Source organism: Lagenorhynchus albirostris, chromosome 10 (assembly GCF_949774975.1).
Source record: "Lagenorhynchus albirostris chromosome 10, mLagAlb1.1, whole genome shotgun sequence".
In the NCBI taxonomy this organism is placed as follows: Eukaryota; Metazoa; Chordata; class Mammalia; order Artiodactyla; family Delphinidae; genus Lagenorhynchus; species Lagenorhynchus albirostris.
In genome coordinates, this window is record NC_083104.1 from 38,803,301 (window position 1) to 38,827,917 (window position 24,617).

The 24,617-nt window shown below is 44.6% G+C and overlaps 1 protein-coding gene across 5 annotated transcripts in view; it reads right to left on the reverse strand.

Moving 5' to 3' along the window:
• Positions 1 to 24,617, reverse strand: part of DAG1 (dystroglycan 1) — a 63,324-nt gene that overhangs the window by 6,238 nt on the left and 32,469 nt on the right. For all 5 annotated transcript variants that reach the window (XM_060161867.1, XM_060161866.1, XM_060161870.1 and 2 more), the window contains exon 2: positions 12,366 to 12,762. In XM_060161867.1, coding sequence (XP_060017850.1) covers positions 12,366 to 12,650 — 285 coding nt within the window. In that variant the 5' untranslated portion in view covers positions 12,651 to 12,762. The remainder of the gene's footprint in view (positions 1 to 12,365; positions 12,763 to 24,617) is intronic.

Sequence of the window (24,617 nt, forward strand, 5' to 3'; positions counted from 1 at the left end):
GATATTTACCCTGCCTGTAAAGAGATTCCTTACCTCCAGCAAAAAGCCATGAGAAGACATATGACATTATTAGGAGTTGTCCTTTATTGACTGCTCTCTGAACTACTGAGTTCACAGAGTTTCTTTTGTGACCACATTCCATCAACACTAGGGTGCACAGTCATCTAATTAATGAACCACTAAGAATCTCCCATCCCATCACTCACCATCCACTGCAAACAGAACCAACATCAGAAATGGTAAAATAACTGTAAACATGGGTGTCTTCAAATCCATGAAAAACACTAAATATATTCTTCCTTTACAATCTTTTTTAGCTACAAAAATACTTATCACAACTGCTTTGACTGAAAAACCTATGCTTTAAATTTTTTCAGTTCAATTATGTTAAATACAAAAACTGCCACATCCACATACAAACATATAAAGCAAAGGTTGAATGATCTAGTTTTGCAAAAAATGTGAAGCAAACATGTTAAGGCCAAATGGAGTAGTCAAGGGAACCATGAGATCTTTTACAGGGGTGGGGTAAGAACTTCCTGAGAGGAAGTGAGCCAGGGCGCGGACCCAGGTTTCCGGCCACCCAAGGGTATTTCTCCTAAGCCCACTCCATCCCAATGACTACCACTGGAATGAGAGCACATCTGCAAGAGATCAGGCAGAGAAAGGAGAAAGGGAGGGCCAAGAATGGAGCTCTGGATGAAGTCAGCCAAGGAGAAGCCACTTGTAGAGAAGACTGAACAGGGCCAAGAGAGACCAGGAGAGGCTCCAGATGGGTGCCAAGTGGATGGCCAGGCCCATGGGATATGCCTCAGTGGCCAGGCAGTTAGGCCTGTGCCCAGCGCCGTGTGTTCCATCAGCACAGATGAGTAAGCAGCGCCAGTGCTTTTTCAAGTCTGTCTCAATTACGTAAGGGCACTTTATAACAGAGAGAATAGAGAAGGGCCCTCATCTCCTCAAGCTCCCCTGGCTGGCTCAGCTTCCCATTCTGCTGACCCCCAACAGCCACAGTTCTGTTGTCAGACATGCCCCAAGGCATAAACCCAGGTTGGTCAAGGCTCCCACACAGCCAGACTTAGAAAATATACACTTATTTGAACTATGCCAAGTAACATTTTAACATGTTAATAACGTGTAATATAAATAACAAACATTAAAGAAAACCCCAGGTTTCACCAAAGTAAGTTATAATGCTCAATCTCAAACTGGGCGATGGAAGAGCAGAACTGTGTACCTTCATTTTGGTTACAGAAACAAATTCTTTCACTATGGTCTACCCACAGCTTTAGAGACAACATTTGGGATAAGCCATGTCAGAAAAACAGAGCCAAGCCACTCCACCCTGCACCTGCCCTCCCTTCTGCAAATTCTGGCTCCTCAAGGTACTAGAGCCCTGGCCACAGGATAGGTGTTCAACCTGGATCTACACCCGGAAGCAAACAGTCCCCGGTGTCTTGGGTACTCCTCAGACAAGGAGAGATTCTAACCTGAACGTTCTAAAATCCATGCATCTCTGAACATCTTGGTACTGCAAACATCAGATCCAGGCAGCACTTTGGTTGGCAATGATTCATTTTAATATAAAGGCCACAGGAAGCAAAACAAATCTGAGTTCCACAAGGAACCTACCCAAGTCACAGGGAAGCTGACATCTCTGCATTTTCAAGGCCATTTAGGGAAAGCCCCTGAACTGGGAAGTTTGAACATGCCTGAAGGTCTGGCAGTGTCCACAGTCCCCAAAGGATTCCACTAGCAGCCCCCCTCCCTCTCAAGGGCACTCAGTTGAGGGAACGCTCTGGGATGCAACACCTGCTCTACTGTGACAAAGCAGGAGCCCCTCAGTCCATGGGAACTCTGGACATCCTCCCCAGCTTGCAAAACTTCCAGGATCTAGACCACTTTTCCTCTCAGGGCCTAAGGGTGAAGTGGGATATGAAAGTTCCTTCTCAGAGACACAGCCCCCATGACAAACCAGGACTCATCTCTATAAAAACACCGTATCCGAAGGGAAGCCCCATCTCCAGGCAGTCTGAGGCTTCATCTAACCTCAGCCTGTTTTCTCACATGTAAGAAGGGGGAAAAGATGCCAGCCTTGTATGATCACAGGGCCAGGCACACGCTGGACTCTGTCAGTGCTGGTTCCTCACCCGCCCCTATGGGCTGAGAGAGGACACAGTACACATTGTGAGGCTGCTGCAGGAATGGATCCAGGGCGTGTCCAGGCTCCACTCCCTCATCCTCTTTCCCAAATGGCCTTGGACCCAGCACACACTGAGGCTTTGTCTCCCTGTTCATACCCCAAAGCAGAAACTCAAAGCATCAAAGGGAAGTGGAGAGGCCACAGGAAGAGGAAGCCAGGACCCTAGAGGGGAACACGGCCAAGGCTGGGGACCCTCAGGGACTTGCTTACCTGTTAAGACCTGTTTGCTAAGAGTGGATGAAAACGTTGAGGGGCAGAGAGGGCAGGGAGAACTTGCTGCAGGTGACAGCCCAAAGCCAGCACTCACATCCTCTAAGTCTAAAAGAGATGTGCTTGATCCTGGCATATTTGCACATGAGATTCCGACTATCCTTGGAATCCTTAGTTTACTCATATAGAAATTTCTGTCCTAGCTGTACTGTAACCACCCACAACTGACCCTCTAAGGGCTGCCAGGCTAGGAATGGCATGCAAGAAGCAGGAATCAGAACTCTGTGTGAAGTGCTCATAACACCAGCACATGTATTTGGGGTGACAGGCTGTCCCCGGCCATGGAACTCCCCCAGGGTTTCAAGTCACCCCCAGGTTTTCAAGTCACCCTCCATCATTAAATACCAATACTCCCTTGCTGACCTTATAAAGCAGCCATCTTGGAAAGAAGACTTCAGGCAATGGGAACACCTGCAGGAGGCAGAAACTGCAGGAGGAAGCCTGATTTGAGATCATGGGCTCTAGATCACAGGCCACTCACAAAGAGCCAGAAATCTTTCCAGTTTCAGCAACCCTCAGAGAGAACATGCTTCTGAGATAGAAGGCAAGCCCAGCACTGAGGAAAATAAGATCTTGAACAGCCACATACCCAATTTTAGAAATCCTGATCCATAAAGTACATCCAAAAACATTAAGAATCAAAACCACAAAACCTGGGAAGACACATAAGGAGTTCTGAAGACTACCTGCCCAGCATTGCCCACAAAATATCACCATGACCAATGATTGGGGAACTGCCAAACGTGAAGGTTTTGGTCACTCCTCAGTCTATACTAGCAGATGACTAGTAACTGGCTATTCAGTTCTCAGACATTCTCTTCAACTTCTCCGCTGGAGCCTTCTCTGGCACAGTAGACTGTCAAACACTTGGTCTGATAAAGATACAGCACCTGTGCTAAACACCATGCAACGTAAGTAGAGTCTCTCACCCCAAATCAGCATAATATACCTGGAGAAAGAACAAATCGGCAGAGGAGCTTGTATTACTTAGTCCCTCATCAAAGAGCAGATTTCTGCCCATCAAAACTGAGGAGCTGGACTCTCACTAGGGCTTAATTAACTATATGACCACTGGTTTCTAAAACCAAGAAAACCTAAGCTTTATCATTCAGAACCCACAAGGTGGTATCTTACCCATGCAGGAGTTATGGGACTTAGAAATGGCAAGCAAAAGTTCCAGAAAGATGGATGAGCACTTTCATATCCTTGTCACTTGGGTGAGCTGATGCTGGCCAGCAAAGAGGGATCTTAGGAATAAAGTATAATCAAGAAACTGCATTTGGGGCTTCCCTGGTGGTGCAGTGGTTGGGAGTTCGCCTGCCGATGCAGAGGACATGGGTTCGTGCCCCGGTCCAGGGGGATCCCACGTGCCGTGGAGCGGCTGGGCCCATGAGCCATGGCCGCTGAGCCTGCGCGTCCGGAGCCTGTGCTCCGCGGTGGGAGAGGCCACAGCGGTGAGAGGCCCGCGTACCACAAAGAAAAAAAAAAAAAAGAAACTGTATTTGGTGAGAATTCCCCCACACTACAAACCTTTTGGAGGGTCCTTTGAGCCTCAGTGGTGACACCTTCCAACCAACACCTCAAGACAGGACAGCCCCAGGGGTTCAGGCTGGGCCCTTCCCTGAATCCCTAACAGATGTGTCAGAGGGTCTTCTCACTGGTCCATTTCACAGTGGCACAAACTGCTGCCCTGTGACACCCCACTGCTTAGGCCTCTTAGCAGCCTGCCCTGGCAAAGTCCCTGCCTTCCCTCAGACCTGGTCACTGGCTCCTGGACCCTTCAGCCCCTCACCCCTCACCCAAGCTGCGGAGCTGAGACAACCCACAGCCGTCTATGGCTGGATACCATAGGCAACACCCTGGAGGCACTCACACATGAGGTGATCAAGGCCTCCTTGGGGCAGGCCAACTGTGTGGTGGGCTCCTTTGCTCAGGGGGGCAGGAAATAGTCCCTCTGATGGAGTCAGCTTCCAGTCACGTTTCAGAGGCCCCCACGGTGCTGACTCACATTCAGGGTGATCCTGTGTCTGTGCCATGGACTATGACAATGAGACTAATCTGTGGCCAAGCTCAACTTCCACAAATGATGCACATGGGCAGTCACATGGCTGGGCTGTGGGGAGATGGCACATGTCAACACAAAGAGCCTCTGGCTTGAGGTCAAAGGCCAAGCCTTTGCCCCCACAGAAGGTGAGGAACCAGGGTAGAACCAGGGTAGACATACTTTGCTTTACCGAGTAGAGGAGAGCCACACCCATGAGAGACAATAATTGGTTCTGCTGCTTGACATTCAAACCTCAAGCCAGAATATGGCTGTTGCCACAAAGGCCAAGGCCACAGGATCACATGTTGTTGAATACAACTTGTCCAGCCCAATCAGTGCCCCTCTGGTCTGAATTATGAAGCATTTTATCTGCTGTTAACTGTTCTCATCTGAAAACAAAAATTAATCATTTTCCCCCCAAAGTAAGGGACAGCTTAGGATGGTTATAGCCACTAATAAAATTCTCAGAATCAGTCCCTCAATCCCAAGCCCTGACATCAACTATTTTTACTTCATCATGTTTTCAGTCCTTGTCAGTAATTTTTTTTCTAAAACATAGAAGCCTATATATTCAATAATAAGTATTTGAGCTGATATGTCTGGGCAAATGCCATTCTGACAACCCACCCCCAAGGATGCCTTCCTTCGCCAACCCACATTTCCCAGTGTGCTCTGTTCACAAGGGATCAATTCAGAGCCAGGGAACACCCACTTGAGGCAGGAAGAAACTGCAGTTCATCTCACGCAGGCGGGGTTGCCACAAAGCTCGCAAGCATCCAAAGAAATACTCCTTTCATGAGCTCCCCTTCCTGGCCAAAAAGAGTACCCATTGTTCTCATGGGAACAATTGGGGGCCTATGCCAGCAGATGAGAGCACAGTCCCAGGAAGGGCTGCTCCCAGTCTGCCAACATCTTGGGCTGAGAGAAATTCCACATTGTCTCCAGACAAGGAGGCTAAAGGGAAGCAGGGATGAAAAGCCATCCTCATGGGCACTACCAAAATGAGACATCTGAGGGGGATCTAGAGGGGCAGCCCAATCATTTCATGAGATGCAAAGACTTCTCTCCTGACCAACCCAGAGAGGAGGAGTTAGAACATCTCCAGCCATATCATCACCTTCCTCAGCCAGTCCTACACTCAACTCAAGTCAGAGGAGAGGCACCCTTAGGGAGCCAGCACCAATCCTGAGGGAAGTCAGGGGGGTACCTTATACTATGGCCAACTTGGGACAGCTTAGGATCTGCCCAGCAAAGGCAAAGCTGGCTTCTGTGGGACCTATACCTACAGACCCTGATGAAGAGAGAGGGTGTTCTAAGACCTAAGACTGCTGTGAGAGCAAAGAACAGTCGAGACCTGGGATGAGCTTTGCATACAGGCATCTACTCTGGTCCAAGGGAGCACACACCAGGACCATCTCCTTTAGGGTGCCCTGAGGCCACAAGAGAAAAGAAGAGAGACCCAAGGCACAGGTCTTTCAGGAAGGTCATGCTGGCCACAAAGGTCTGGAGGTAGCCCATAGACCCTTCTTACATCAGATCAATGGAGTCCATTTGGGAGTTAAAATGGGGTCAGTAATAGCAAACTGATTCTTGAGGTAGAGCTAGAGAACAGCAGGGAAGTAATAGGTGCTGGCTGGGATGAGACTGGATAAGGGCTGTTTGGACATGAAAGAGTCTCAGATGTGGGGCAGAGCAAAGGATCCAGGACCTCAGGGTTAATCCTCCAGGCAGGCATGTCCCCTTCTTCTTTCTCCTGACCTGTTTCCTTGAAGTCTGGTGTATAAAATATAGGGAAGTGCTTGTTTTAGGAGTTGATATTACCCGATGGGCATACCTGGCTGATGCCAAGCAGCACTTCCTCTGTCACTGTGATTCCCAAAGTTGCCACAATCTCCTGAAATACCACAACCATCAGCCCACACAGGTCCAACAAGGCTTGGCAGGTAGCCAGTGCAGCTCACTTAGCATAAGACTTGATTTTCTACCCCTTCTATAGATTGTTACATGGTCTGTTACAAACACTGAATTATTCTATCACCAACCCCCATGCACATCTCCTGACCAGTCAGCAAGTATGACAACCACACCATCTAATCTCATCAGGTCTCAGGACAGACCATGTTCTGCCTATGAGTCCTCATTAGGCAATTCGGCTAATTGACTGGAAGGCCAACCCTTACCTGGGAACCCCACATGAGGCTTAGGCAAGCTTAGTCTCTTACTGCCCTGACATAGGCTGGCATTTCTTCCTACAAACAGGCAGGTAGGCTTTTTTTCTTTTTTTAATAAGTTTATTTTATTTATCTATTTTTGGCTGTGTTGGGTCTTCGTTGCTGTGTGCGGGCTTTCTGTAGTGGTGGGGAGTGGGGGCTACTCTTCGTTGTGGCGCACGGGCTTCTCATTGAGGTGGCTTCTCTTGTTGCAGAGCACAGGCTCTAGGCGCACAGGCTTCAGTAGTTGTGGCATGAGGGCTCAGTAGTTGTGGCTCGTGGGCTCTACAGCACAGGCTCAGTAGTTGCAGCACATGGGCTTAGTTGCTCCACGGCATGTGGGATCTTCCCAGACCAGGGATCGAACCCGTGTCCCCTGCATTGGCAGGTGGATTCTTAACCACTGCACCACCAGGGAAGTCCCTGGCAGGTAGGCTTTGACAATCCAAAGCAGGTTTGCAGGTACTGAGGGGGTTCTCCTTCCCTCTGCCAGCCCAAAAACATTTGAAGGCCTACTATGGGACTGGAATCAAACATGCAGACTAAAAAGAATTTCAAGTACAAAAATTTGCTAAGAAGATAACACAGGGTTTTGTGAGAAATCTGCCTTCATCAGGGTGGAGGGAAAGGGCTCCAATGCTGAAACTAAGCCTGAAAGAGGTGGCTGTACCCATGCTGACAGAAGAAAAAAAGAGCCAGCAGCCTGGGGTGGGCCCTAAGCTTGGCATATCTGTGGGGCAGAAAGAGGCTGGTGTGGCTGGGACAAGGTATGCAAAGGGAAAGGGGAGAGAGAAGAGGCCAGAGGCCAGATCAAACAGGGCTTAATCTTAAGGGCAGGGTGGTAGGGGAGGCCTGTTTTTAGCAGATGTAAGCTTTACAAAGATAAAGATGTCTCTTGACTCAGTATGGAGAACAGACTAAGGGGTTAAGAACAGAGGCAGGGCGCCTGGGAAGAGGTGAGCGAGTGGTAGTTTGGATGACAGTAATAGTGATAGATATGATTTGGAGGTCACCCCAACAAGGCTCCTTGGGACCAAGATCTGAAATATTCCTCACATACACAAGAATATTGGGCAGCCTTTAAAAGTTACATTCCCAAAGAATACTTAATAGAAAAAAAAACTCAAACTACAGTGAATGAAAAAAAGGTTAAAATATAGATTCAGCATGATTTCAGGTCTGTCTAAAATGTCTGTGTGTGTATGTAACACAGACACCTCTTGATGAACGCAGAAAATGATAGAGGAGTATGCTAGTGGTAGGAACCACAGGAGATTTTCTTTCTCCCTTTTTCTACAATGTACATTTATACATCATTATTATAATAGGGGGGAAAAAAACAACTCCTTTAGTGTAAAGACTTTTCAATCCTGTTTTACACACAGGGAAAACAAAGCTCCAGGAAGGAAGTCAGGCTTTCTGATCTGATTCCCACCGCACACAACCCTGATGTCAAGACGGTTCAGGATGAAGAGTCACACATTTTCACCTGTTTTTCTACAGGCTAATCATCTACTAAATGGTGTGCTTTCCACAGATAGATATGCTCAGATAAAATCCTGTTTTCCTAGTAAAATCTCTTTGCTCCCCCAGTGAATAAGCCTGTTAAATGTCCCTCTGCCAGATACAGCAAATACTCAGCTCACAGTATCGACTCAAGGCACCTTTGGTCAAGACTAATCCATGTACAACATTCCAGTGGCCACTGGAACAAGGGTCATCGCTACAGGGTTTGGATATTCAGAAGATGAAATTTGATGCTGGGTAAGAAATGTACCTCCAAAAAGGCCATTTTTCATCTAATAAACTAGAAACTGGCTTACTGGGGTGTTTTGAAGATTACATGGAAATCTTTCTCAAAGACTCTACAAACTAGAAAGAGCTCCATGGAACTGAGACAGGATCTTCGGAAGTATGACCACCTCTGAGAACACAAGGCCACCCTAAGAACAAGCCAAGAGCTAAAGAGAGGGGGTCAAAAAGGAAAAGGAAGAGAACACAAGGAGGGTCAGGTGAGGAGTGGGTCTGCCCAGATTCAAGGGAAAGGGGCATAGACACACCTCTCAATGAGAAGAGTGGCATGGAATGGAAGTGGCATGGAAGAGTGACCATTTCTAATCTAGATGCCTGGGGCTTGTGGCTCAGAGAGAGGCAAGTTGGTAAAGACTCACTGGAGCCTGGGTGTGCTTTGACCAATGGAGTACAAAGGAAGTGTCACTGTGCGTTTCCAAACCCAGGCCTTAAGAGACTGGCAGCTTCCACTTCCTGTATCTTGGAATACTCAATCTTGGAACCCAGCTACTGTACTGTGAGGAAATCCAGGTATCTGTGGAAAGGTCTACATGGAGAGAAACCAAGGACCTTGATCAGCAGTCCCAGGTAAGCTCCCTGCCAACAGGCAGAACCAACTTGCCAGCCATCAATGAGCCACCTTGGAAGTAGATCCTCCAGGCCCAGGTGAGCCACTCTAACTAGTACCATGTGCAGCAGAGATGAGATTCCCAGATGAGCTCTAAATCCCTAAATTCTTGGCCACAAAATTGTGAGCAAAACCAACTGGCCGTTTCAAACCACTATGTTCTTATGCTTTAAACATACCAATAAACAGCCAGAACACTATGTGTATGTAGAAATCTAAGTGCAAAACAGATATTAAAAACTACCATAACAGGGCTTCCCTGGTGGCGCAGTGGTTGAGAGTCTGCCTGCCGATGCAGGGGACACAGGTTTGTGCCCCGGTCCGGGAAGATCCCACATGTCACAGAGCGGCTAGGCCCATGAGCCATGGCCGTTGAGCCTGTGCTCAACGTTGAGCCTGTGCTCCGCAACGGGAGAGGCCACAGCAGTGAGAGGCCCACATACCACACACACACACACAAAAAAAATCTAGAAACAATAAATGCTGGAGAGGGTGTGGAGAAAAGGGAACCCTCTTGCACTGTTGGTGGGAATGTAAATTGATACAGCCACTGTGGAGAACAGTATGGAGGTTCCTTAAAAAACTACAAACAGAACTACCATAAGACACAGCAATCCCACTACTGGGCATATACCCTGAGAAAACCATAATTCAAAAAGAGTCATGTACCAAAATGTTCATTGCAGCTCTATTTACAATAGCCCGGAGATGGAAACAACCTAAGTGTCCATCATCGGATGAATGGATAAAGAAGATGTGGCACATATATACAATGGAATATTACTTAGCCATAAAAAGAAACGAAATTGAGCTATTTGTAATGAGGTGGATGGACCTAGAGTCTGTCATACAGAGTGAAGTAAGTCAGAAAGAGAGAGACAAATACCGTATGCCATCACATATATATGGAATTTAAGAAAAAAAAATGTCATGAAGAACCTAGGGGTAAGACAGGAATAAAGACACAGAGCTACTAGAGAATGGACTTGAGGATATGGGGAGGGGGAAGGGTAAGCTGTGACAAAGCGAGAGAGAGGCATGGACATATATACACTACCAAACGTAAGGTAGATAGCTAGTGGGAAGCAGCCGCATAGCACAGGGAGATCAGCTCAGTGCTTTGTGATCGCTGGGAGGGGTGGGAGGGAGGGAGACGCAAGAGGGAAGAGATATGGGAACATATGTATATATATAACTGATTCATTTTGTTGTAAAGCAGAAACTAACACACCATTGTAAAGCAATTATACTCCAATAAAGATGTCAAAAAAAAGAAAAAAACTACCATAACAAAGTATAGACCTTGGAATATTTTTAATTCATATTCAAGCCACATCTCTGGGGAAAGAATGCTGTAGGCCAAGGGTTAGAAAACTATGGCCATGAGGACTTCCCTGGTGGCACAGTGGTTGAGAATCCGCCTGCCAATGCAGGGGACACGGGTTCGAGCCCTGGTCCGGGAAGATCCCACATGCTGTAGAGCAACTAAGCCTGTGCACCACAACTACTGAGCCTGTGCTCTACAGCCCACGCACCACAACTACTGAAGCCCGAGCGCCTAGAGCCCGTGCTCCGCAACAAGAAGCCCATGCACCACAACGACGAGTAGCCCCCGCTCGCCGCAACTAGAGAAAGCCTGCGCTCAGCAACGAAGACCCAATGCAGCCAAAAATAAATAAATAAAATAAAATAAATAAATTTACTAAAAAAAAAAAAAAAAAGAAAACTGTGGCCATGGGACTTCCCCAGTGGTCCAGTGGTAAAGAATCTGTCTTCCAATGCAGGGGACGCGGGTTCGATCCGGGCTGCCACCTGTCTTTGTACAGCCCATGAGCTAAACATGTTTTTTGAGATTTTTAAATGAGGGGAAAAAAAATCAAAAGATATCGTATTTCTTGACATGCGAAAATCACATGAAATTAAAATTTCAGTTTCAGTAAAGTTTTTAAAAGTAAAGTTTTATTGGGGGCTTCCCTGGCGGCACAGTAGTTAAGAATCCGCCTGCCAATGCAGGAGACACAGGTTCCAGCCCTGGCCCGGGAAGATACCACATGCTATGGAACAACTAAGCCCGTGCTACTGTGCTCTAGAGCCCATAAGCCACAACTACTGAGCCCGCGTGCCACAACTACCGAAGCCCATGCACCTAAACAAGAGAAGCCACAGCAATAAGCCCACGCACCACAATGACGAGTAGCCCTGCTCGCCGCAAATAGAGAAAAGCCCGTGTGCAGCAACAAAGACCCAATGCAGCCAAAAATAAATTAAATAAATAAATAAATTTATTAAAAAAAAAAAGTTTTATTGGAACAGAGCCATGTCCATTCGCTTGCATATTGTCTATGGCTACTTTCATACTACACTGGCAAAGTTGAGGAGTTGCAACAGAAACCATATGGCCAGCAAAGCCAATATCTGGCTTTTTTAAGAAAAAGTGTGCTGACATCTGCTCTAGGAGACGTTCATAGCTTGAGGAGTACACCCCACCCACCCACATGTCTCCCATGCAAACTCAATCAGGAAGTAGGGGAAATTCCAAGGTCCCACAACCCCAGACAAATGGATGGTACTTCTTCACACAAAAGCTTCCTGTTTCAACTAATTTCCACCCTGGGTTGGACAAGACACTCTTCAGTTACAAAAATCTCAGATCTCCTTGTTTTCTGGGTTGCCTCCCCAAAAGGAGATGAGGCGAGGCTGAAATTTAAGTACTAATTTTGGTTCTTAAGTGACCAAATACATTAGTAAACATAGAACACCAAAGCAAAGCAAAACTCCAATATTTACTTATACCTTATTTTTTAAAAATAGGTTCAAAGCATTTAAAAGTTCCATATTTCTTGGGTTTAATCCCATGGTTAATGAAAGCAGACCATTTCCTATACACAGGCCCTTCCATCAAATCCCTAACTTGATGACCAAAAGATCTTCCAGAGTACATATGTAAAAGCTTTTTAATGGTGACACCCTCAAAATGGGAGCAAGAATAAAGGTTTAGGATGCTATTCTGAGATATATGGGGACCCTCTAGTGAACGTCAGTGGCTGTCCCTCTCTTAAGGAACATTTAGCAGGTCCTGGAAGAACTGAGCTCAGAATTCCTGGAAAACTGACAAACTAAACCTAAACTAAAAAACTAAAAAAACCTAAAATTAACACTAAAATCAAAACTAAAATGGAAGATGAGAATTATTCCTCATTTACAGTTTATATCCAGTCTCACCTTGATGACTTCTCCATTGGAGGCAATTAAATCTGTTGGAATGGTCACTCGAAATGAGCGTCCGACGACAGCGGTGCCATCAGGAATGCCAACCACCGTGGGAACAGCCTCATGGAGGTCTGAGAGTACTGAGTGCATGGACGCCTCGAGCTGGTTCTCCCAGTCCCTGATGGCCTCCGAAGGCTCACTGGGCCAGCGGGACTGAGTCACAGCCACAGATAGCAGAAGGAGAAAGGTCCTCCCCCAGAGGGGGAGCAGCAGCGAGAGGGCCACAGACATCCTCATCCCGGGCTCAAGTCTGCTCAAGCAGATAGTCTAAGAAAGGAAGCAAGTGACGTGGTCCCAGAACTGGGTCCTCAGCCTCTCCACACCTGCTCCATCCCAGAGCACCCAAAGCCTGAAAAAGAAGAAGAGTAGACTCAGACTTCAGCAACTTCCATGGTTTCAAAGTTGAGCACAGGCAGTTACTACCCCCTAAGTGTTTCTGCCAAAAATATCTACTCTGAGTTGGATCAAGTCTCACCCTGCACTGTCCAGTACAGAGCCACCAGCTACATGTGGCTACTGAACACTGGAAATGTGGCTGGTCCATTAAGTATAAAGCACACCGTGGATTCTGAAAACTAAGTATAAAAAAGGAATGTTGGGGACTTCCCTAGTGGTCCAGTGGGTAAGACTCTGTGCTCCCAATGCAGGGGGCCAGGGTTCGATCCCTGGCCGGCGAACTAGATCCTGCATGCATGCCATAACTAAGAGTCCGCATGCCGCAACTAAGAAGTCTGTAGGCTGCAACTAAGACCTGGTACAGCCTAAATAAATTAATTAATTTTTAAAAAAAGAATGTAAAATAGCTCATTAATACTTTAAAAATATTGATTACATATTGAAATAATATTTTGGATATGAAAATATTAAGTATAGTTAAGTAAATAAATATTAATAGTACATAATAAAAATATTAAATATATTATTAAAATTAATTCCACCTGCTTATTTTTATTTCATGTGACTACTGGAAAATATTAAATGACATATGTGGATCACATTATATTTCTGTTGGGTAGTGCTGCTCTAGAACTAACTTCCAGTTCATAGGAAACACAGGGCCATGAAGACACGATCAGACAAATCTAGAATGTGGGACCTTCTACAAGATAACTGGTCTGGTCTTTCCAAATCTGACGCCTCTAAATACAAGGGGACTATTCTAGATTTAAAGACTGCAACCAGATGCAGTGTGTACATCTTGATTGGACCCTGGATTTACTTTTTTTTTTAATTTATTTTTTATTGAAGTATAGTTGAATTACAATGTTGTGCTAATTACTGTTGTACAGCAAAGTAACTCAGTTATACATATATGTACATTCTTTTTCATATTCTTTTCCATTATGGTTTATCACAGGATACTGAATATAGTTACCTGTGCTATACAGTAGGGCCTTGTTTATCCATTCAATATGTACCAGTTTGCATCTGCTAATTCCAAACTCCTAATCCAACCCTCTCTTACCCCCCACCCCCTTGGTAACCAGTCTATTCTCTATGTCCCTGATTCTATTTCTGTTTCATATATAGGTTCATTTGTGTCGGATTTACTTAAAAAAAAAAAAAACCAAAAAACACACAAGACCAGCTCTCAAAGGGATAGCTGAGGAATTGTGCATGTGGGCTGGAGATTATATTTATTGTTAATTTTCTTAGGTGAGATGATGGTGGTGTGGCTCGATAACAGATTGTCCTCAATTTTGAAGTATTTAGGGATGAAGTATCAAAAATCTCTGCAACTCACTTTGAAATGGTCCAAGGGGGAAAAAAACCCATGTGCATGCATATATAGAGATAAAACAATGTGCCAAATATTACAATTAGTAAGTCTTAAAAAAATACTTTTGAAAAAAATTGAAAAGCCAAGTATTTGCACAGAGAAGTGTGGCAACCACCCACTTCTCACACCCCACATATTGCATATATTTGCAAACTCAGTGCTAGTGAACAAAACTTATTTGAACTCTCTTGCCCCCCAACCCCCAACAGTGACTAAAACCCTGCACATTGTCCCCTCTCCCCCACACCAGCTTCAAGCAGCTCATGACCCTGCTCTAAGGCTGGCAGCCACACAGATGCACTGTGGGACTTTCTGGGTGCCCACAAGTGGCCACAGCCATCACAAGCAATTTCCCATTCTGGAAAATGATGAAGCCCTGCCCTGAGTCAAGCTGTTGAGGAGCCACGTGATATTTTTTGACCTGGGTAATACAAAGTAAATAAAATTGCTGAAGAAAACAAGGCCACTGAAACAGACAGCGGACTCTGAAGTCAATGCAAATCCAAGCCAATGCCAAAAGGTTTTTTTTGCTATTGACTTCGTTATTGCTGTTCTTATTTTGTTTTTGAACTAAAAGTCATGAGACAGAGACAAAACCCAAGAAAGTAACACAATTTTGAGGGCTGGAAGTCCTATCCTACCAAACCAAGACTTATCACAAAGCTACTGTATTTAAGGCAGTGTCATATGGGGCAGAGTAGACACTGGACTGTGGAACAAGAGGGAGAGCCCAAAACCTGCTTGCAAAGAAGCTGTTCAAAGATACCAGGACAAGTGGCTATCTATGTAGAAAAAACCAATTAGGTTCTTCTGTCACTTCTCCATCAAAAACAAGATAAGGGGCTTCCCTGGTGGCACAGTGGTTGAGAGTCCGCCTGCCGATGCAGGGGACACGGGTTCGTGCCCCGGTCCGGGAGGATCCCATGTGCCGCGGAGCAGCTGGGCCCGTGAGCCATGGCCGCTGAGCCTGCGCGTCCGGAGCCTGTGCTCCGCAACGGGAGAGGGCACAACAGTGAGAGGCCCGCGTACCGCAAAAAAACAAAAAACAAAAAACAAGATAAATCCCAAGTGGATTAGATACATAAATGTAAAAAGCAGAACTTTAAAATGTTTAGAATATAGCAGAATGTCAGAATAAGGAAGGATTTCATTTTTAAAAGATATCAAAAAACACAAAACATAAAAGAAAAAGACCATTGGACTTTCACTTCTAGGAAGATGAAACAGATGTACTTCTCCTTAGTTTCCCACTAAATACAAGGGAAAATCCTAGATATTATATATATATAATAAACATGAGACTCTTAAACAGTCAAGAGAAGAAGGCAGAGCAGCTAGGGACCCCAGGATTCAAGGAATGACACAGCAGTGAGTTCCCTGGGTTTTCTTTTGCCTCATGTATACCAGAAGTGGGAGCTGAAGAAGCTGGCAACCCAGTAATGCCAACAAATGAAACAAAAAACGTCCTAACAAAAGTCTGCTCTCTTTATCCAAAGGAGCAAGAAGGGGGTAACCTAGCAAGACATAAAACATTTAGACAGTAACAGCTCTATTATAGCAAAACACCACAGAAAAAACTGTGGCCCCACTCCCACTCATGCCGACAAAGGCCAAGTGGGGAGCCAAGACTTCCACCCTCATGAGGCTGTAACAAGGCACCCTAATATCGCCACTGGGGAGGGAGCTGGGACTTTCATCCTCACTGGCTAGTAACAATGCACCACCCTCTACCTCCAGCCCCTTGGTGTCAGTGGAAACCACATGGGGAACCTGGATTTCTATATTCCCACCCAAGCAATAAGAAGGAGTCTCTCCCCATCCCTGCTGGGATGGTGTCAGAGGAAGACTGGTGGAGAGTCAGAACTTTAACCATTGCTCAGCAGTCGCGAGGCCTAGGGAACTAGAATTCCCACCCTCAACCAGCAGTAACAAGGACTTCACCTGCCTTCAGGTGTCAACAAAGGCTGAGTGGGGAACCTGGGCTTCTACCTAGACTTCCCAGTAATCAGGCAGTGCCTCCTCTACCCTTCCTCTGCCAGACAAGTGTCAAACAAAAGCCAGCTAAAACAGAATCTAGAGTTTCAGAACAAAATACAAAATTGTTCAAGTTTCAATCAAAAATCACTCATTATGGGAATTCCCTGGCAGTCCAGTGGTTAGGACTTGGTGCTTTCACTGCCATAGGCCCGGGTTCAATCCCTGGGTCAGGGAATTAAGATCCTGCAAGCCATGTGGTACAGCTCCCCCCCCCCCCGAAAAAATGCTGAAAAAACACTCATCATGCCAAGAACCAAGAAGATCCCAAACTGAATGAAAAAAAGACAATCAACAGATGACAACTCCAAGATGAAAAAGATAGGTAGAAAGGAAAAGGATGGGAAAAGATATATCATGCAAACAATAATTAAAAGAAAGCAAGAGGAGCTGTATTTATATCAGATAAAGTAGACTGAAGAACAAAGAAAATTATCAAAGAGCGGTACATTATATAATGATAAAAGGGTCAATCCATCAAGAAGAATACTAATCCTAAATGTATATGCACCAAACAACAGAGTTGCAGAACCATGAGAAGCAAAAACTGATAGAACTGAAAGGAAAAATAAACAAATCAACAATTCTAGTTGGAAATGTCAACATCACTCTCTCAACAAATGATAGAACAACTAGAAAGAAAATCACCAAGGGTACAAAAGAACTAAAACATGCTATCAATCAATATGATTTAATCAACATTTATGGAGCACTCCACCTAACAACAGAACATACATTCTTTTCAAATGTCCACAGAACATATACCCTGAGAGATCACATCTAGGGCCATGAAAAAAATCTCAACAAATTTAAAGGAACTGAAATAATACTGAAATGTTCTCCAACCCCAATGGAATCAAATTAGAAATCAGTAACACAAGCATAGTAAGAAAATCTCCAAAGGCTTGAAAACTATACAATGTACTTCTAAATAATTCCTGTGTCAGAGAGGAAGCCTCAAGGGAAATAAAATGTTACACTGAACTAAATATACATTTGTGGGGTTATAGTAAAATTTGTGGAACACAGCTAAGCAGCTCTTAGGAGTGAATTTACAGCACTGAAACCACTAGAAAAAGAAGGAAAAGTCTCAAACCAATAATCTATGCTCCCACATCAAGAATCTCAAAAAAAAAAAAGAGCAAAATAAACCAAAAGCAAGCAGAAGGAAGGAAATAGTAAAGCACAGAAATCAATAAAACTGAAAACAACAGAAAAAACTCAATAAAACAAAAAACTGGTTCTTTGAAAAGATTAATAAAATTGACAAATCTCTATAAACAAATTACCAATATCAGGACTGAGACGGGATATCACTACAGATCCTGCAGACGTCAAAAAGGATAGTAAGGAAATACTACCAAATAACTCACAGATTTTGATAATTCAAATGAAACAGACCAATTCCTCAAAATTTGTAATTTAAAAAATGTATAATTTAAAAACTCCCACAAAAAGAAATCTCTAGGCCCAGACAGCTTCACTAATAAATTCTACCAAATATTTAAAGAATTAACACCAATTCTACACAGTCTTTTCCAGAAAGTAGAAGAAACACTTGCCTATTCATTTTATGAAGCTAACATTACCCTGACACCAACATCAAAGACAATACCAAAAAAAAAACAGAAAAGAAAATGCAGATGAACAGACACAAAAATTTTAACAAAACATTAAGAAACAGAATTTAGCAATATATAAAAAGAATTATATACCATAACTACGTAGCACTTATTTCAGGGTGCAAGGCCAGTTCAATATTTTAAAATCAATCAACGTAATCCACCATATTAACAGACTAAAGAACAAAAATCACATGATCATATTAATTAATGCAGAAAAAGTACCTAACAAAATTCAACACCCAGTCACGATAAACACTCTCAGAAACACAGGAACAGAGGACAACTTTCTCAATTTGATAAAGAGCATCTAATGGTGATAGACTGAATGCTTTCTCCTTAAGATCAGAAACAAGGCAAGGATGTCTGCTCTCACCACTGGTTGTTTTTGGTTTTTTTTTTTTTTGGCTGCATTGGGTCTTTGTGGCTGTCCATGGGCTTTCTCTAGTTGCGGTGGCGGGGGGTGGGGGCTGCTCTTTGTTGCAGTGCACAGGCTTCTCATTGCGGTGGCTTCTCTTGCTGTGGAGCGCTGGCTATAGGCTTCAGTAATTGCAGCATGCAAGCTCAGTAACTGCAGCACAGTTGTGGCTTGCGGGCTCTAGAGAGCGGGCTCAGTAGTTGTGACACACAGGCTTAGCTGCTCTGCAGCATGTGGGATCTTCCTGGACCAGGGATCTAACCCGTGTCCCCTGCATTGGCTGGTGGACTCTCAACCAGTGCACCACCAGGGAAGTCCCCTACCACTCTTATTTGACATAGTGCTGGAAGTTCTAGCCAGTGTAATAAGGCAAGAAAAGGAAACAAAAGGCATGTAGATAGTAAAGGAAAAAATAAAACTGTAGGGACTTAAAAATAAAACCGTGTGTCACAACTACTAAGCCTACGCTCCAGAGCCCGCGAGCCGCAACTACTGGGCCCACATGCTGCAACTACTGAAGCCCATGTGCTCTGGGGCCCTCATGACACAACTATTGAGCCTGTGTGCTGCAACTACTAAAGCCCACGCACCTAAAGCCCATGCTCCGCGACAAGAGAAGCCACCGCAATAAGAAGCCCGTGTACCGCAACAAAGAGTAGCCCCTGCTCTCCACAACTAGAAAAAGCCCGCACACAGCAACAAAGACCCAACACAGCCAAAAATAAATAAAGTTAAAAAAATAAAACTCTCCCTACTTGCAGATAACATAATTGTCTATGTAGAAAACCCCAAGGAATCCACAAAACAAACTCCTAGGACTAATAAGTTTGGCAAGGCCACAGGATATAAAACAAACATACAAAAATCAGTTGTAGGGCTTCCCTGGTGGTGCAGTGGTTAAGAATCCGCCTGCCAATGCAGGGGACACGGGTTCAAGCCCTGGTCCAGGAAGATGCCACATGCCGCGGAACAACTAAGCCCGTGCGCCACAACTACTGAGCCTGCGCTCTAGAGCCCACAAGCCACAACTGCTAAAGCCCGCACGCCTAGAGCCCGTGCTCAGCAACAAGAGAAGCCACCACAATGAGAAGCCCACGCACCGCAACAAAGAGTAGCCCCCACTCGCTACAACTAGAGAAAGCCCACGTGCAGCAAGAAGGACCAAACTCAGCCAATAAATAAATAATAAATAAATTTATTTTTTTTTTTAAATCAACTGTATTTCTTTCTTTTTTTTTTTTTTTTTGCGGTACGCGGGCCTCTCACTGCTGTGGCCTCTCCCGTTGCAGAGCACAGGCTCCAGACGCGCAGGCTCAGCGGCCATGGCTCACAGGCCTAGCCGCTCCGCGGCACGCAGGATCCTCCCGGACCGGGGCACGAACCCGTGTCCCCTGCATCGGCAGGCATACTCTCAACCACTGCGCCACCAGGGAAGCCCCTCAACTGTATTTCTGTATGCTAGAAATGAACATGCAGACACCAAATTTAAAAGATAATACCATTTAAATTGCTTTAAAAATGGAATATCTAGGTGTAGATCTAACAAAACATGTACAGAATTTGTATGCTGAAAACCATACAACACTGGTGAAAGAAATCAAAGATCTAAACAAATGGAAAGACATACTGTGTTAATGGACTGGAAAGCTCAACACAGTAAAGATGTCAATTCTCCCCAAATTGATATACAGGTTTGTAATAGGCTAAATAATGGCCGTCCAAAGATATCAGGTCATAATCCCTAAAATGTGCAAATGTACTTTACAGGGAAAGTCTTTGCAGGTGTGATTAAATTAAGAATCTTGACCTGGGGAGATGATTATAAATCCAATCACAATTCTCATTATAAGAGAGATGCAGAGAGAGATTATACACACACACAGATGGAGAAGGGGATGTGAAGCCTGAGGCACAGATTGGAGTGATGTGGCCATAAGCCAAGGAATGCCAAAGAATAGTGGCAGCCACCAGAGCTAGAGCAGACAAGGAATAGATTCTTCTCCAGAGTCCACAAAAGGAGCACAGCTCTTGCCAACACCTTAATTTTAGACTTCTGATTTCCAGAACTATGAGAGAATAATTGTGTGTGTTATTCTAAGCCACTAAAGTTGTAGTAATTTTTTACAGCAGCCCTAGAAAACTAATTCAAGGTTTAACGTAATTCCTATCAAAATCCCAGTAAGAATTTTTGTATATATAGACAAGATTATTCTAAAATTTATATTAGGACTTCCCTGGTGGCACAGTGGTTAAGAATCTGCCTGCCAGTGCAGGGGACACAGGTTTGATCCCTGTCCAGGAAGACCCCACATGCCGCGGAGCAGCTAAGCCCGTGAGCCACAACTACTGAGCCCGCATGCCACAACTACTGAAGCCCGCGCACCTAGAGCCCGTGCTCTGCAACAAGAGAAGCCACCACAATGAGAAGCCGGCACACCACAACGAAGAGTAGCCCCCACTTGCCGCAACTAAAGAAAGTCCACGTGTAGCAATAAAGACCCAATGTAACCAAAATAATTAACTAATTAATTTAGAAAAATTTATATGGAAAGGCAAAGGAACTAAAATAGTTGTAATGACTACCAAATGTAAAATAGCTAGTGGGAAGCAGCTGCATAGCACAGGGAGATCAGCTCAGTACTTTGTGACCACCTAGAGGGGTGGGATAGGGAGGGTGGGAGGGGATATGGGGATGTGTGTATGCATGTAGCTGATTCACTTTGTTGTGCTGCAGAGGCTAATGCAGCATTGTGAAGCAATTATGCTCCAATAAAGATGTTAAAAATAAAATAAAATAAAATAGCTGTGATGAGAAAACAACTACTTTAATTTGCTGCCTAGGCATTTCCCAGAGTCTGGACATTGCAATAAGGATCTGAGCTTAAGATTCCCACCATAAATTCCCACTTTGCTTTTCCTGGGGCATCTTTTAAAATATCCACTTAGAGTTGAGCCCCTGAAAAATAAGGGACCTCTGCCCCGACCACCATGTAAGTAATAGGTGCTCTCTATCTCCTGCTCGCTTGTGACCTGAGACAGATGACTGCCCTTCCCCTGGCTCACTGCCCACCCCCCTATTTCTGGGATCTGTAAGTAATAGACCTTGTGAGTTTAGTTCCTTTGTGTGGGTGGATTGGAACTGCACCTTCAATCAAAACGACCCTATGGTCTTCACTTCCCCAAACTGGGAACTCAGATGCTGAGGGAGCTACCTGCTGATCTCATGTGGATGGCTTGTGCCCCCTCATTCAGCAGGTCATAATCTGCATATTCTTAAATTTAATACACCATCTCCAGCTTCTCAACACAATAACAATTTTGAACAAGAAGAATAAAGAGGAATTAGGGACTTCCCTGGTGGCACGGTGGTTAAGACTCCATGCTCCCAGTGCAGGGGGCCTGGGTTCAAGCCCTGGTCAGGAAACTAGATCCCACGCATGCCGCAACTAAGAGTTTGCATGCCACAACTAAGGAGCTGGCAAGCCGCAACTAAGGAGCCCATAAGCCGCAACTAAGGAGCCCGCCTGCCACAACTAAGACCTGGCACAACCAAATAAATAAATTTTAAAAAATAAAAGAAGAATAAAGAGGAATTATTCTACCTAATATCGACTTAGAGAGCTAAGTAATCAAGACTGTATTGGTGGGGACTTCCCTGGTGGTCCAGTGCTAAAGAATCCACCTTCCAATGTGGGGGATATTCCTTCAATCCCTGGTTTGGGAACTAAGATCCCACATGCCGTGGGGCAACTAAGCCCACGTGCCACAACTATTGAGCTCTTACACCTCAACGGGAGAGCCCACATGCCGCAAACTACAGATCCCACGCGCTCTGCAGCCCATGTGCCCTGGAGCCCCCATGCCACAACTAGAGAGAAGGCCAAGTGCCACAACTAGAGAAACCTGAGACCACGTGCTGTAACAAAAAGATCCTGCATGCCTCAACAAAGATCCTGTGTGCTGCAACTAAGACCCGACGCAGCCAAAAAAAAAAATAAGGAAAATAAATATTTAAAAAAAAGAGACTGTATTGGTGGAGGGACAAACACATAAATCAATGGCACAGAATCCAGAATCCAGAAATAGACCTAAACAAGAATGCTCAACTGATTTTTGATAAAGGTACAAAGCAATTAAATGGGGGAGAAACAAATGGTACAACAAATGGTACAACCATTTTCAACAAATGGTACAAACCAGATGTCCCTTCAACAGATGAATGGTTAAACTATGGTACATCCATACCATGGAATACTAGTGAGCAATAAAAAGGAATGAACTTTTGAATTGACACACTCAACAATTTGGACGAACCTCAAGGGAATTATGTGGTGTGAAAAATGTTAATCCCAAATGGTTACACAGTATATGATTTCATTTATATAACATTAATTTTTAAATTAATTAATTATTTTAAAGTTTTCGCCGCAGGGCTTCCCTGCTGGCACAGTGGTTAAGAATCCGCCTGCCGGGCTTCCCTGGTGGCACAGTGGTTGAGAGTCCGCCTGCCAATGCAGGGGACATGGGTTCGTGCCCCGGTCCGGGAAGATCCCACATACCGTGGAGCGGCTGGGCCCGTGAGCCATGGCCGCTGAGGCTGCGTGTCCAGAGCCTGTGCTCCACAATGGGAGAGGCCACAACAGTGAGAGGCCCACGTACCGCAAAAAAAAAAAAAAAAGAATCCGCCTGCCTATGCAGGGGTCTCGGGTTCAAGCCCTGGTCCAGGAAGATCCCACATGCCGCAGAGCAACTAAGCCTGTGTGCCACAACTACTGAGCCTGCGCTCTAGAGCCTGCAAGCCAAAACTGCTGAGCCCATGCACCACAACTACTGAAGCCCACATGCCTAGAGCCCGCGCTCCGCAACGAGAAGCCCACGCACCACAATGAAGAGTAGCCCCTGCTTGTCTCAACTAGAGAAAGCCCACGCACAGCAACAAAGACCCAACGCGGCCAAAAATAAATAAATTTATTTAAAAAAATTTTTTTTGGCCACACTGCACAGCATGCAGGATCTTACTTCCCTGACCAGGGATTGAACTCGTGTCCCCTGCAGTGGAAGCTCGGATCCTTAACCACTGGAACACCAGGAAGTCCCCATTTATATAACACTCTTGAAGTGACAAAATTATAGAAACAGAGAACAGATTAGTGGTTGCCAGGAATTAAAGAGGAAGTTAGGACATGAGGGGAAGATGTGGCTATGAAAGGGCAACGTGACAGATCCTTGTGGTGATGAAAATGTTCTGTATTTTGATAGTATCAATGTCAATATCCTGGTTGTGATATTGTACTATTATTTAAGATGTTATCACGGGGGGAAACTGGGTAAAGGGCATACAGGATCTCTCAGTATTATTTTTAACAACTGCATGTGAATCCATAATTATTTCCAAAAAAATGTTTTAACCTAAAAAGAAAGATAAATTTGAATTAGAATTTTAAATTTCTGTACAATAAAGGATACCATAAAGAAAATAAAAAGGACCAACCACAGCCTGGGAGAGAGCTTTTTCAGTGCATATGATAGCTAAAGGATCCCTATCAAAATATATCAAGTGCCCTAAAACAGTAAAAATGGGTTGAAGAGATAACAAACAAGTAATTCACAGAAAAGAAAACCTGAAAGCAATAAACATACAAAAAGATGCTCAACCTCACTAGTAATCAAGGAAAGAAAATTAAAGCAACATGAAAAACACTTTTTCCCACCAGACTTGCCAGCAGTGTTAAGTGCCACACTTCTCAAGCGGGACACCAAATGATCACGGACTTAGAAGCTGAGGTCCTGCAGGCAACAGTTCCACTTAACTCCCAGTGACCTTTGTGAGGTCCTCTACCAGGAAAGGCAAGGAAGGAAACACCCAGCTCTTCAACACCTGGTGTTCTCTGTATCCTGGGTGGAGGTCTTCTCCTCAGATCCTTATAAACTGCCCCCAAATTTAAGTTTTTTCTTCAAGCCCTTTTCTGTTTTGTTTTTTTTTAAATATCTCCCATTTTTTTAATTGTCTGTGCTTTTGTACCCCTTTTATAGTTTATCACTTAATTTTTTAAATATTCTAGGTCTTTTGTTTTATACTATCTTAAATTATAACTTTATTGTTTTCTTTACTGTTGCAATAGTACTTTCTATAACTTTTCCTTTCTTATACATATTGACTATTATTTAGTGAATGGCTCAGCTCAACCAACACTCCACAAGACTGTAAGTTGTAGAAGGGAAGGGCAGGAAAGCACCTGTTGCAATCACTGATGTATGCCAAGCACACATGTAATAAATGAATGGAGAGGATACAGGATTTTTTTTTTTGCAGTACGCAGGCCTCTCATTGCTGTGGCCTCTCCCGCTGC